Here is a 15,899-nt window from a genome sequence, read left to right on the forward strand (position 1 = left end):
CTATGGTCCCCCCTCCTGTGTCTGTTTACATGGCAGAAGCAATATCACTAGACACAGAGCAGTTCTCAGTATCTGGGTCATCTGGGTGCTGAGGTCAATGATTGGCTACAGTGTTCAGATGTTTGAACGACAGTGGAGGATTGGAGTGGTAGTGGCTCTAACGATATAATGTGTCATGGTGGTCTCCCCCAGGCCGCTGCTCCCTAGGGTCATACAATAAAGGAAGGAGAACTCTTTCTTATCTCGGGGCACACCTTAATTCTGGGGATCCTGCCTGATAATAGTTGTGGTGCTGTAATGTTGACTGTCCATGTGGGTGCCAGGCAGGGCAAGTAGATGTGTATGGTACAGGAGTCAGGAAACCAGGCAAGGGGCAGAGGAATAAATGTCCGTCTTTACCGTAGTACAAAATAAGGGTTGTAGTCGATCCAATAACAATCTGGACACAGTGCAAATTCTTTCCCTAGACAGAGAGGTATGGAGGCTGGCAACGTGGCAAATAATGGCATAATTGTTATGCTATCTTGCCAAAGTCTCTATCACAAGAATCTATGTCTGGTAATTTTATGTAATTTGGCAATTAAGTTTGTAGTTTTCACTGTGGGATACATTTATTTAGAGGCTTTTGTCTGGCCAGAACGAGGTTAAGTGTGATGGGTGTCTTAACTGTAATCTCTCACAAGCAGCAAAGTCTGGTTAGTTGTAGTCAAAAGGTTACCCTGCTGACTCCTATGCTTGGCCATGCAAATTCTAAGTTCTTCTTTCCTTTTTCTTGCTGTAGCAGAAGCAGTAGCTTTCACAGAGATCGGTTAGTGTCTAGATCCTGAGGCCTAAAGAGAAGAAGCACATGGACTTGCTTCCTGCATAGACCTCCCTATATCTCCTAAACTCCCAGAAAAGATGTGAAATCTCTCATGTGCTAAGGAAATCTCCTGACACCTATCTGCAGATTAGCTCTTAGATGTATGTGGCAGCTGGCCTGGATCATCAGACAAAGCCCAGGCAGCCAAACTCAAAGTAAGGGGAGTTGACATGGTACATAAAGGATGTGGCCAAAAACAACAAGGGTTTGGCTTGTGTGAAAGGGGCATGTCTAGCCCCAAAAAAATGTCTGGTGGCGTGTGTACCGAAAGGTATGCCCAGGTCTCCCAGTAGTATCAGCAAGAAAGTTGGCAAGCATGGCAAAACAGCCCTTTAGCATACATCGGCCACAACTTTCACAATTTTTACTTTTAACAAATTCACCATGGTGTACGCACTCACATGCAACACTACTGCGCTCCGTAAAAGAGGACCACTGTCTGACGGGGAAGGAATCAATGAGCCTTATTTATATCCTACACTTCTGTGGTAAAATGAAAGGTGGGCTCTGATTGGTTGCTATGAAAGCGAAGATCTAATTGTTACCCATAGAAACCAAAGACAGGTCAGACAGCTTTGATGAACAAGGCCGATAAGTAGTGATGGAGGAACATCAGCCGGGAAGGTTCACGAACGCGATCAAATGTTTGCGAACTGCAAGTTCGCGGCGGGCCCCATTCACTTTAATGGCAGGCGAACCTGAAAAACCTTCAGCTTATATTTGCAGCCACCAAATACTTAGTCGAAGTGTAAAAATATTCCCACAACATGGACAGTGACATACTAGAGAGGAATCAATGACAAAAATTCCAACAAAAAATATGTATCTTAATCAGGGGACATTTTTATGCGTCTTAAAGGGAAATTCTCTGAATCTGCCCTGTTGGAGCCTAGAAATGTTTTATTTTAGGCCACAGGAGTACAGGCCTTAAAAATTTAGCGTTCATCTGACATAAAAGAAATTCTGATTATGTGGCTCGAGGTACATTATGCGGTCAATGGATAAAAATTTTACTGTAGGCCACTGGACTACAGGCCGCAAACATTAGGCATTCACCGGACAGAAAAGATCAAGTGATTATGTGGCCGGAGGTATATTACACGGTCAATGGATATCAATTTTACTGCAGGCCAGTACAAATACAGGTCAAATACATATGTTTAAAAGAACTAAAAATATAAAATTGGATTAAAAACATGGTGTCACGGCTGAGGATGGGGAAAACCCTCAGCCGTGCGATGCCAGAAGATGTTAGGCTGCTCGGCCAGGACGACAGGATTAGGGAGCAGGTCACCTTCTAAAGCGTCCCTAACCTGACCCTAACTCCTAGCTGCATGGGCCGACCTTGAAGGTAGGAGGGCCCATGCTCAGGAACCTCGGATCCCTAACTCACCCTCTGACTGGTCCCTGAACTAGGAGTCAAGGTAAGACGGCCTGTTCCTTCTGGACACGAAGGAACAGGGGTCTCACTGGCCAAGCTACAAGGAATGGGGAAACACATACAACATACAGATATGACAGGCGAACTACTAGTTCCACACGTACCTGTCACAGCCACGCTGACTGGAACCCATGCATGCACTACTAATGTCCACAGAACAACTAGAGGACACAGCACACATAACACAGGTAACCAGGACATCCGTAGTAGCAAATAAACAGAGACAAAGGAAAACATCAACTGAACATCAAGACATAAACTTCACAGATAAACCTATGACCACAAGGGTGGCCCCCACTGGCAATTATATACACAGGAGGCTGCTCCAGCTAAGCATGGCTGAAGCAACCCACTGACACATGCCAAACACTGAGGCTTTATAGGCCTAAGTGGCCACACCCACACAGACACACCCAGTGTCTCACACACACAGAAAGGGAGTTAACCCTTCCAACACCAGGGAAGGGAAAACACCACTTAAAGGGGAAGTGTCCAAACCAAGATCACACTGTGGCTGTTGCCGCAGGAAACGACATGGGTGGCAACCATGTCCTGGGAGTCAGCCCGAAGGCCGGGACACTGCCACCACATGTACACATCCAACCAAACGTTGTCACGGGCACAGTGAAGGGAAGAGTCCTAGTGCACACACAACACAAAACGCAGTGCACACCAGACAAACAAACACAACACCCAACATGAAGGTTGTTAGGTGCAACCGCGTGCCATGCAGCAAGCTGCCCAGCACCGCTCAGGCTGCTGCTGAAACCAACACCATACAACTAGTTGCCCGTGGCAACCACAAGTGAGGCCACACACCAGCGGCCCTCACCTGTGATTGAACACCAAAACTAAACCGCAGGCAACCGCATGCGGTTGAGGAGTCACGACCAAAACCGTGGCCGTGACACATGGCTAATGAAATCCCCCCTCTTGAAAAAAAATATAATGATAATAATTCCAATTCAATAACACGCGGTCGTCACTGGTGTTGAATACCTCCGAGGCCCCAACTATTAGGCATTCACAAGTAAGTGGCTGGAGGTAGATTACACGGTCATTGGATATCAATTTTACAGCAGCAAAACCACAAACAATGCTGCACAACCCAAATGCACTATATAGAAAGTATATAATTGGTATATAACACCCCTGCTTCGATCAGTTTTTTTGTGGGGCAACAGGTATATCACACCAGTAGAAATTATTTGTTCCAATAGCGTTTGGCACTTTGTGTGGCTGCAGTATCTCAGCAGAACCGCACACAACTGCTGCACAATACAAATGCACTATAATATACGTTCTATGTTAGAAAGTATATCGCACCCCTCAGTAAGTCTCACCTATCGATAGCACACCTATACCAGTCCTTAAAAGGACTTTTGTGGCCCTATTAGCTAGTGTTTGGTGTCCCTAACAGCCTGTCCCTGCTCCACACAGCAACCTCTCCCTACACTGGCAAAAGACTGAATGTAAAATGGCTGCCAGATTAGGTTTATTTATAAGGTAGGGGGTGTGTCCATGTGCTGAAATACCTTACTTGGCTGTCCTGTACCACCTGATGGATGTGTCATGGGTCAAAGTTCTTCACAATGTAAAAGAATATGGCGCCGGCGGACATCACCATATATTTGCCCGTTCGGCGAATCGCGAACGAGCAAAGTTCGCCGCGAAACAACCGCCAGGCGCACCGCAAGGCCATCTCTACTGATAAGCATGTGCATTGGCCAGTTCCTTGTGGCCCACCTTATATGTATTCCAACACAATATGCAGCTCCTCAGACCTGTGAGTACTAACATTGTGTTCTTTATTTGCTGCATTTTTATATGTATGTTAATGTAAAGCTAATTACAATGTAAAGTGAGATGTATTATGGCATTTTACCCACTAGGGGGAGGTAATGGTTGGCAGTGGCTGGCTGTAACTGGGTCAAACACCCTGTTCCACCCATTCTGATGGAGTAGGCTCATATGACTTCCTGCCAGAAGGAGGAGGTCTAAATGAGTCAATCAGTAAACAAAGGTGTGTAGGGCGGAGAAGGAACATGAAAGGTCCTGTCTTGATAGTGGGGGAGTTGGGAAGTAGCTCATAGAACATCCTAAGAACCGCATCCAGTGTCAGGATCCAGATAGCCCTCCCCTGCCAGAGAGTTGGAAAGTAGCTTGTAAAGCACCTACTCTCCAGTTCCATACTGAAGATATTGCTGTGAGTGAGAGACTACGGCTGAGCGACCCATCACCAGAAGATTACTAGGCCAATATTATCTAAGTGCAGAACTGCAGCCACCCAACCTGCCGGTATTTCTCCTTAGATGGTGGCTGAGGGACTTTGTTACATTTCATTCTGACCTTATTCTTCAGTGCAATTGCTTTCACGGCAACAGACCCCAGGGGACGATGGTCTGAAGTAGGACACCGGGACACTACAACATTACATCAGGGTCACTATAACTTCCATCTTCTACATTGGCTCCTACAGGGGCTTGCTAAAAATACTGCTTGTAAATGTAAACTGCACCAGTCACTATTAGGACATGTGTACCTCTGGGGGCAAAACCTTGTTGATGTTAATATCGTGTTGAGCATGGCTCTTCAAAGTCTAAATACTATATATAAATTGTAATTGTCTTTTAATCACTTACTCTGAGAATATAAATCTGTCCCCGTACTCCAATTCCCCTCGCTAATTACAGAGCTATTATGTGCCTGACACGTACATATATAGGGATATTGGAGTATTCCGTTATTCATGCGGCCATTTACAGATGAATTCAGAACGTCACTCTCTTGGGTAAGAAAAGAATGAAGTCTGATGGTTAGTCTATGTTTCTATGTAAGTCTGATGGTTCTTGTCCCATCCTGTTGTTAGGGTCTTTCCAGATTTTACAGCTGGATATATTTTTTGCTGATTTTTTTTTTTTTTTCATAAGCTCTACAGAGTTAACTCCGATCATGGATGCTTAAACCCCCAGATGACGTGGCCAAAGATGACCTACAGCGACAGGGAGCTCCCTCTGTAAGCCTGTAAGTACCTACAAGGTGATCTTGAGGTGTCTATAAGCTATCATGGAGACTGAGGGCTTAATAATAGTCCCCTAGTCTACCATCTACCAGAACCCATTACCCTGCCTGTCAGTCAAACACTAACAGGCAATAATACTCTGTAATGCATGGCAATTTTAATATTCACATGTGTGTTTTTGGTTGATCATTTTCGTGGACACCTTATCTCAGATAAGATGCACTTTATTCTTTATACTACATCAGAAGAATCAATATGTAGTACTAGTAACCACATTTTTTACAGTTTCATTTGAGAAGATGGACCCTTTGAACAAGACATCATTATCTGACTTCATCCTCACTGGACTCACGGACGTGCCGTGGCTTCAGAAGCTCCTCTTTATTTTTGTTCTCTTCTTCTACCAGCTCGGTAATATGGGCAATATCATCATCATCATTTTGGCCATCAGAGATCCATCCCTTCATTCCCCAATGTATTTCTTCTTGGCTAATCTTTCATTTCTGGATATCTGCTTTTCTTCTGTGACAGTCCCGAAAATGATGGTCGGGTTCTGGATACAGAACGTGATCTCTATAAAAGCCTGCATTGTGCAGATGTATTTCTTTCAAGCTTTGGGGTTTTCAGAAGGAGTCCTACTTTCTGCCATGGGTTATGATCGATACGTTGCTATATGTCACCCTCTCCGATACAGAATCATTATGAGAAGGTCCATTTGCTTCTACCTTGTTTTTCTGTCATGGTCTGCCGGTCCCACAACGTCATTAGTGAACGCGCTGATGACATCACAGCTGCCATTTTGTAATGTTAACAGGGTTCGTCACTTCTTCTGTGACGTAAAGCCAGTAATAAAATTGGCTTGTAGAGATATCCGTGTCAATAAAATGACTCGTTTGTACTTCAGTGGATTCATTTGCACGGGCACCTTCATTTTGACCATACTATCCTATTTCTACATCATATGTCACTTTGTCAATCACCAATCTTCAAAGGGCAGACCCAAAGCTTTCTCAACCTGTTCTGCACACTTGACTGTTGTCATGCTTTTCTATGGGACAGCCATGTGTACTTACCTTGGCCCTGACTCCGAAGCTTCTATTGAAAGTGACAGAGTTGCAGCTATATTGGCAACAGTAATCACTCCATCTTTAAACCCTATTATTTATACCTTGAGGAATAAAGAAGTGAGAAATTCCTTGAGAAATATGTTTAAGACTTCACAATATTGAAGAAAGGCCTCAAATCTTAAGAATTATTAGTGTGGTGTAATCATGTCTTACATTTATCACAAATATATATTATATAATTAGATATTTTTGCATGTGCTTATAGTCATTGGTTATACATTGAGGTGAAAGTATCACTCAAACTTAGATTTGGGTTTGATTTGGCCAAATCAGTCAACTTGATTTGATTCATGCCCCAAATTTAAAGTGTTTAATTTGGCCTGAAAATTTGTGTACGATTCGCTCTCATCAAAATTTGCCTGAATTGAATCACCAAAAACTTGGATTTGGCTCCCCCTCAAATTTTTACAACTTTTGGGTTGAATTTTATTAGCTTTCAATCAATTTGATCATCTAAATCCATAAAACCCAGAAATTTGGAAGTTTTCCATTGTACTTTCCATGAGAGTAACATTTCTAGAAAATAAACGAAAACCCCGACACTTGCCTCTTAGCTCACGTGGTATTATTTATTATATGCAATCCACCAATATACATGATGTTTCAGTCCTGTAATGCAGTATTCCTCAACTCCAGTCCTCAGGTCTCATCTGCTGGTCATGATTTGAGAAAACCCCACAGAATGAATACCTGTTGTAAGTCCTGAAGCACTGATATTACAGAAATCCTAAAAACAGAAACGGCAGGTGGACCCTGAGGATGGGAGTTGATGAACACTGCTGTAGTGGACTTTGCTTAGATTGTGGGATGTGTAGGACAAATTGAAGAGTGCATTAATTGCGCTGTCTAATGCAATCTAAGTCGCTATGGTAAAGGCGCTCCTTTTCCAGAAGGTCCTGGAACGTACTTTCTAAGATACGGTATGTTTTCTGTTTTTAGCTTATACAGAAGTGGAATTGGTAGAACTGTAGACTATTGTTTTATCTTATTAACATTTAACTAACATAAATGTGTGAGGTGGTGATGTCATGATGTTGAATATGTTCTACCATCACTATGTAAGTCTCATATTTCTTCTTAATGAACCTGTTTATATCACCTTACCCGTAACACCTGAGCTCTATATCTAGTATTGCTATCCCTAACCTTTACTATAGACAATATCAAGGAAGAGGACCCAACTGATGGGCCCAGTGACTGCCAACTGTCTCCATTGTATGACCTTAGGACCTTTGGTTGTAAACTCTTTCCAGGTAGTATGAGTTTTAGGTAGATGATAGGTTCTCTGGGGATCATACTCTGAGGACATAAATCTTTGACGATTTTCTTTATCATTTATAACATTTTAGAAGATTTCTACTTACCTACACTGGAGATATATTATATGCTACTTAAGGGTGGGGGAACTTTGCAGCTTTTTGAACAGCAGATAAACCAGCATCTTTCCAGGTTACTTTCAGTACCTTGCCATTGTGAGGCTTCAAGCAAAATGTTCTCAGATGGAAGTGGCCACTGAGCTTAGAGTATAACAGAGTGTCATCAGCAGGTTGCAACAGAGATACAAAGAAACTGGAAGAGTTTCAGAAAGGCATAGAAGTGGATGTCCTTTGGCCACATCAAACACTGATGACTGCTTCATTGTGAACAATGCCCTGCAGAACCAGATGATGAATGCCACACAACTCCAGGCACATTTGAGGGAGGTGAGAGGCACCCAAGTATCACGTCAAACCATTTGAAACTGTTTACATCAGCGTGCTCTGTGTTCTAGATTACCTGCAAGGGTACTGGACCACAGGCGTCATCGTCTTGCATGGGCAAGGGAGCATCTACATTGAACAAGGGACCAGTGGGCCTCAGTGCTGTTTACTGATGAAAGTCAATTCACATTGAGCAGAAATTATGGCCGCTAATGATGTTGGAGACGTCAAGGAGAGCGCGATTGATCCGCCACTGTTGTCGAAGACGAGCCTTTGATGGTGGTGGTGGAGTTAAAGTGTGGGCAGGTGTGTCTAATCAATACAGAACTGCCCTACACTTTGTGAATGGTACAGTGACAAGACCATACTACTTGAATAACATCCTTAATCCAGTCATTGTACCTCTGCATGAACAGCACAGGCCTAATTTCATCTTCATCGATGACAATATACCAGCTCATTGAGGTTGCATCATTAGGGAACGGCTGCTGGAGACTGGGTGACCTCAAATGGAGTGGCCTGCACTTTCTCCAGACCTAAATCCCATTGAAAACCTATGTGATTAGCTGAGTTGCCATGTAGAGGCTCTCTACTCTGTACCCAGAACCTCAATGACCTGAGGGCCACCCTTCAAGAAGAGTGGGATGCCATGCCTCAGCATGAGATGTCGTTGTCAAGCTGTAATTGATGCTCAAGGCCACATGACAAGTTATTGAGACATTGACATTTTTTGGGAGGGTATAAACACCACTGGTGTTGGTTTTTGTTTCAATAAAGTGTTTGAGAAGAGGAAATCACCATTGCTGCTTCTACTTAAATGCCCTACTTTCATGATATATTATCACTGTAGCGTGAACTTTTTAAGTTTTCCATAAATTTCACCCGAAAGCCAAATATCCCTAATTTATTAGGAATAGTGTATATATATATATATTATTTTTAAATTATTTGATTAATATTATTATTATTTATTTTTTATAGTTCAAGTTTTATAGTTTTGGGATGTACATTTTTTTATTGTTTCTTTTTATTATAGACAAACAAGGTGTTTTTGAATAGCAAGAGTAAGTTTTTTCCTCTGGATTCAATATTCGTCAAACATCAACCCTATTAAATTAGCTCATATTATGATATAACGTTTTACTATTAGATAGTCTATCCTTAATTGGGTCCAGTACCGCTTTATAATCTCCTACTGCTATCAAAATACATTCTTGCCTATCCAGCATATACTTATGTAAATCATATAATACATCAGGTTTGTATGGGAAGGAATATAAACATTTGCTATAACCATTTGTACATCATTTATCTTGCACTGTAGGAAGAGATACCTGACACATGTCATCCTCCTTACATGCGACATGTTCGGACTTAATTTTATTATGAACCACAATAGACACACTTCTAGAATATGATGTATATATATATATATATATATATATATAAAAAAGAGTTCAGTGGCAGCACCGTCGATGAGAAATGTGGGTGCAACTGTCCCAATGTGGATAAAAGCCAATCCAAATAGATAAAATAACGAAAAAAGGGCAGCACTCCATCAAGTAAAAAATGAAAAAATTCTTTAATTACCCATATGGGACAAGCGACGTTTCGGCTCAGTGTGTGAGCCTTTCTCAAGGCTCACACACTGAGCCGAAACATCGCTTGTACCATATGGGTAATTAAAGAATTTTTTCATTTTTTACTTGATGGAGTGCTGCCCTTTTTTCGTTATTTTATATATATATATATATATATATACACTCACCTAAAGAATTATTAGGAACACCATACTAATACGGTGTTGGACCCCCTTTTGCCTTCAGAACTGCCTTAATTCTACGTGGCATTGATTCAACAAAGTGCTGATAGCATTCTTTAGAAATGTTGGCCATATTGATAGGATAGCATCTTGCAGTTGATGGAGATTTGAGGGATGCACATCCAGGGCACGAAGCTCCCGTTCCACCACATCCCAAAGATGCTCTATTGGGTTGAGATCTGGTGACTGTGGGGCCATTTTAGTACAGTAAACTCATTGTCATGTTCAAGAAACCAATTTGAAATGATTCGAGCTTTGTGACATGATGCATTATCCTGCTGGAAGTAGCCATCAGAGGATGGGTACATGGTGGTCATGAAGGGATGGACATGGTCAGAAACAATGCTCTGGTAGCCTGTGGCATTTAAACGATGGCCAATTGGCACTAAGGGGCCTAAAGTGTTCCCAGAAAACTTCCCCCACACCATCACACCACCACCACCAGCCTGCACAGTGGTAAGAAGGCATGATTTTGGTTTTCAGTTCCTCATCTCGTTAGCCTCTCTCAGCTGTCTTGTAGTTGGACTGATTGCATCCCTTTAAATTCCTCCCCATAATGCATTAGTGTGCGGTTTATACCACTTCCTGGAGTGTGTGTGCATGCTGATCCTATTTCCCTTGTCTTCTACAAGATAATTGTTGTTGTACATTCATTTGTGATTTTATGTTTGCTGGATCCCAGGTGACCCTGACTCCCTCCGTGTCTAGTGTAGGGAGCCAGTGGTCGTGTCCCCTCACTATTGTAGGGTGTTCAGGTGTTATATAGTCGAGGTACGAGGATATGCGATCATCCACCATTGGGGTGTTCGCATAGGCTGAGCAGTCAGGGAGAGTGCCAGGTCTTATGCAGGGGTCTCCCCTTTTGTTCCTTAGTTTTGGATCCAGTGAGTCATATATTCATTTTGCATTGTCTTGTTTCCTGTACACCTTCCGTGACAGCATTTTCGCCCACAGGACTGCCACATACTGGATGTTTTTCCCTTTTCACACCATTCTTTGTAAACCCTAGAAATGGTTGTGCATGAAAATCCCAGTAACTGAGCATATTGTGAAATACTCAGACCGGCCCACCTGGCACCGAAAACCATGCCACGCTCAAATCACCTTTCTTTCCCATTCTGACATTCAGTTTGGAGTTCAGGAGATTGTCTTCACCAGGACCACAACCCTACATGCATTGAAGCAACTGCCATGTAATTGGTTGACTAGATAATCGCATTAATGAGAAATAGAACAGGTGTTCCTAATAATTCTTTAGGTGAGTGTGTATATATATATATATATATATATATATATCTATATAAATATAAAATGATATCACCCTCTATCCATCTTTTCTCCACCCACCTCACGGAATCTCTATCCAGGTGGGTCTCCTGTAGGCAGATGACGGCTGGCATGTATCTCCTAAGCCAGTCAAAAAAAGCTAATATCTTTATTCTTTCCCTTAACCCTCATACATTAAATGATATTACTCTCAGCATCTAAGTAAGAAGGAAAAATGCATATTACTCCCTACATCCCCCCCCTCGCATTTATTCCATTAAAAAAACATTTCTTACAGGCTCTTTAAAGGGATACTCCCGTTACAGACAATGGGGGTATATCGCAAGGATATGCCCCCATTTTCTGAGGACCCGCACCTACAATGAGAACAGAGCGGGAAAATGAATGGAGGGCGCACTGCGCATGCGCAGCCACCCTCTATTTATTTCTATGAGGCCGCCGAAAATAGCTGAACGCTGGCTTGGCCATTTACGTGTGCCCCTGGGAGCAGGGGCCGTGCCGTGCGCTCCTATTCACTTCTATCAGAGCAGCGGGGAGCAGCGCTTGTTGGTGGACGGACCCTGTGAAATCCGGGGTCCTCCAGCCACAGCTCTCCCTGTTCCGTTGTTGTTGTTGGTGCGAGCCCCAAAGGTGGGACCCGCACCTAGCAGACAATGGGGGCATATCCTAATGATATACCCTCATTGTCTGTGATGGGAATACCCCTTTAAATCTAACCACTCAATAGCCTCTTCAGGTGACTGAAAAAATAAAGTCCTATCATGATAGTCCACCCGTAACTTAGCAGGAAATAGAAAGTTATATTAACTAAAACAATAAATTATAATAGGGTCAGGGGGTTCGATCCAGAGTTCCAGAACTGATCGCCTTTTCCCAGGGTTGAGAAGGAAATGATCCTCTATGAGACGAATTGCCTGAATGTGTCCAAGGGGTTTTCGCCTTCTTCTGGATCAAAAGCTTTAGGGAGAGGGATCTAGTCTATAGCAACAGTGAGAAGTATTTAGGCTAATTAACTAAAACAATAAATTATAATAGGGATTAGGAGGCTTGATCCAGGGTTCTAGAACTGATCGCCTTTTCCCGGGGTCGAGAAGGAATTTTTATCCTGTGACACTAGTTGGCCGGATGTGTCCAGGGGTTTTCGCCTTCTTCTGGATGAAACGCTTTATGGATAGGGATCTAGTCTATAGTAATAGTAAGAAGTATGTAGGCTAATTAACTAAAACAATAAATTATAATAGGGATCAGGGGGGCTTGATCCAGGGTTCCAGGACTGATCGCCTTTTCCCGGGGTCGAGAAGGATTTTTTTTTACCTGTGACACTAATTGGCTGAATGTGTCCAGGGTTTTTCGCCTTCTTCTGGATCAAAAGCTTTAGGGATAGGGATCTAGTCTATAGCAATAGTGAGAAGTATTTAGGCTAATTAACTAAAACAATAAATTATAATAGGGATCAGGGGGCTTGATCCAGGGTTCTAGGACTGATCGCCTTTTCCCGGGGTTGAGAAGGAAATGTTCCTCTATGAGACGAATTGGCTGAATGTGTCCAGGGGTTTTCGCCTTCTTCTGGATCAAAAGCTTTAGGGAGAGGGATATGGTCTATAGCAACAGTGAGAAGTATTTAGGCTAATTAACTAAAACAATAAATTATAATAGGGATTAGGAGGCTTGATCCAGGGTTCTAGGACTGATCGCCTTTTCCCGGGGTCGAGAAGGAATTTTTATCCTGTGACACTAGTTGGCCGGATGTGTCCAGGGGTTTTCGCCTTCTTCTGGATGAAACGCTTTAGGGATAGGGATCTAGTCTATAGTAATAGTAAGAAGTATGTAGGCTAATTAACTAAAACAATAAATTATAATAGGGGGGCTTGATCCAGGGTTCTAGGACCGATCGCCTTTTCCTGGGGTCGAGAAGGAATTTTTACCCTGTGACACTAATTGGCTGGATGTGTCCAGCAGTTTTCGCCTTCTTCTGGATCAACAGCTTTAGGGATAGGGATCTAGTAAAATATCATTAGAAATGTTAGTAATAATATTATAGTAGTAATAAGTCAGGATAAAATATTATCAGGGATAGCAGTAGTATAATAAGGGGAATAATAGTAATAATTCTAATAGTATAGTCTTATAATAAATAATAGGATAGTCATTAGTGTTAGTGTAGGGACCCACTTGTAGGAGGTCGTCGTGACGTGGCAAGTGGGCTTATACATTCTGTATACTAAGAACCTCCTGTCCAGGGTTATAGCAGCAGTAGATGGCGTTACTACATGTTGATGTCCGCTACACAAGATTTTGGTGATCTGTTCACTAATGGTGCTGTGTTGTATCTGTGGGGTGGCCCAGAGTCAAAGAGCTAAGCCTGGCAGCAGGGGATCTATTAGACTGCTGGTTCCTCCCCTCACCAGGTAAAGTAATATAGTAATAATACGAATATAAAGGATATTTATATTAATGTAGTAATAATAATGATAGGAATAATTTTTTGAAAAAAATGAGACGTTACCATTAAAACTTTGTCGGCTCCATTATTTTTAATTTATTATGCTCTTTCCTCCCCCTTCACTTTGCATATTGTCATCAGCACCGGTTTTCACAGCGACAATTCAACATGCCTCATGTAAGGTGCAGTCACCTGATAGATAAGTTGTTTGCTGGTTTGTCAGATCATGAGACAGTCATTGGGAAGGGATGTATTTGGCCACTGATTGGTCAGTAGTGGTGATGTGTACGCCATGTGACACTTCAGTCTAGGAGAGACGGTCAGTGATGGACTTCAGAATGGGTCATCAATATCAGATCGGAGGGGGTCTTATAACCCCACTGATCAGCTGCTTTGGACAGTCACCAGATACAATGCTGTGGACGGAGCTGGAAGCACAAAGCTCCATCCACGGTGTAGTGGCCTTGCCAGGAACTGCAACTCAGCTCATAGAATAGGAGCCGTGCCTCAATATGGTGACACCAAAAACTAGAGAGTTAACAGAGCCTTCCATACACTGTATAATTTGAGCAGCAGCAGCAGAGGGTGTCTGGTATAGTATGAACCCACTGATGACCAGTCCTGAGGATAAGTGTGGGAGTCCAAATGCCAGGACTGACCATGAGAACAGAGTCCACATATTCTGAATGAAAAGAGCGGTAGGTTGAGCATGTGCGCTGCCGCTCAATTCATACCTGTGGGACCGCGAAAGACGGCCATGTACATGTGTCTGGCTAGTTCCTCCAGTCCCATAGAGAGGAATGTAGAGGTGGCGGTCCTTGCAACTCCATTCATTTCTGGTTCTCTGTTGGATTGGTGGAGGTCCTGGCAGCCTGCCACACCATTCATTTCAAGGTCTCTTTGGGATTGGTAGGGGTCTTAGCAGCCTGACGCTCCATTCTGGGGGCACCTCAACCTCAGCACAGGAAGGCTGTTTGGGCCCTGGGCACTCAGACTGCAGGGGAAAGCAACCTCAGATGCCATGGTCACAATTGACCATGGCATCTGAGGGGCTAAATGTCTGTGATTGGAGTTATCACCAATTACAGACTTTATAGCTAGATGTCTGCTGTGTGAAATAGTAGAGACCCAGCAGGGCGGGCACCATCTTTAAAGCGCCAACATTTATCTTAAATGTATGCTTGATGTCATGAAGGGGTTAATGTACAAAAATATGCTTATTTAAGTTCTCTGTACACTTATAAACTGTAGATGCAAATGCTGTTGATGCACTAAAATACACTTATTGTACACTTACAAATTGTCGAAAAATTATAATAGGTTTTTGGACGAAAAAATCCTGGTTTCTATGCATAAAAAATTGTGTACTATTTCTTTAAGGATCATTGTGCAGCAGGGCAACATATGAAGTTATGAACAGCTCCAGCTGCTTTCAATGTAAGACACACAGTGCCCTTACTGCCCCTATCCTGTCCCTAATGATAAAACCTGACCTGTCTCTGCCAACCGCTAAAATGGACGGCTTGTGTGTCTAAACATTGTCAGGGAATTACAGCCTGACCTCACCTAAAATGTTAACTAAAGCATTGTGTGCACAGAGCGTTGTACTGTGCCTCACACCCAAGTATGTGATAATAAAAGCCCCAAATTGTCATCGCAAGATAAATTAAAATAAAATTTAAGAAAAACAAGCAGATAACTAAGGGTAAAAAAGGATCTGATTCTAAGGTTAGGACGCAACAGTTTTTATAATAAGTGCCAAAAAGTTGAACTTTTGTGACCATATTGACAATTATTATAAAAAAGGTTGCATGACTTTGGTGTGACACATGCCGGAATGTAGTTGTACCCTTTTTGTTGCATGACAAATATTGCAGTGTAGTCCTAACCTAAGGCATTGCATGTTGAGATGTTGAGTCAAATTTCAACTTACAATGGCCCAGAAAAGCCCATTATATGTTGAACACATGCAGCACGCAGCGAGCCCATCCCCAGAGGCTCTACTAGTTTCAGGGTTAGGCCTCTTGCACACGACCGTGTGTCCTCCGTGGCCGTATTGCGGCCCGCATACGTCAGGTCCGCAATACATGGGACACCGGCCATGTGCATTCGGTATCACGGATGCGGACCCATTCACTTCAATGGGTCCGCAAATCCGGAGATGCGGTGCAGAAAGGAAGGGAACCAAGGAACGG

The 15,899-nt window shown here is 42.8% G+C and overlaps 1 protein-coding gene across 1 annotated transcript; it reads left to right on the forward strand.

Moving 5' to 3' along the window:
* Positions 1 to 5,624: 5,624 nt before the first annotated feature.
* On the forward strand, positions 5,625 to 6,554 carry LOC122921365 (olfactory receptor 12D2-like). Its single transcript, XM_044271341.1, has one exon. It carries the CDS (start codon positions 5,625 to 5,627, stop codon positions 6,552 to 6,554), a length of 930 nt encoding a protein of 309 aa, XP_044127276.1.
* The last annotated feature ends 9,345 nt before the right edge of the window (positions 6,555 to 15,899 follow it).

This window comes from Bufo gargarizans, chromosome 11 (genome assembly GCF_014858855.1).
Source record: "Bufo gargarizans isolate SCDJY-AF-19 chromosome 11, ASM1485885v1, whole genome shotgun sequence".
NCBI classification, from domain to species: Eukaryota; Metazoa; Chordata; class Amphibia; order Anura; family Bufonidae; genus Bufo; species Bufo gargarizans.

Excerpts from the sequence above, each read along its gene's own strand:
- LOC122921365 (XM_044271341.1), top strand. The coding sequence starts at position 5,625 with ATGGACCCTTTGAACAAGACATCATTATCTGACTTCATCCTCACTGGA.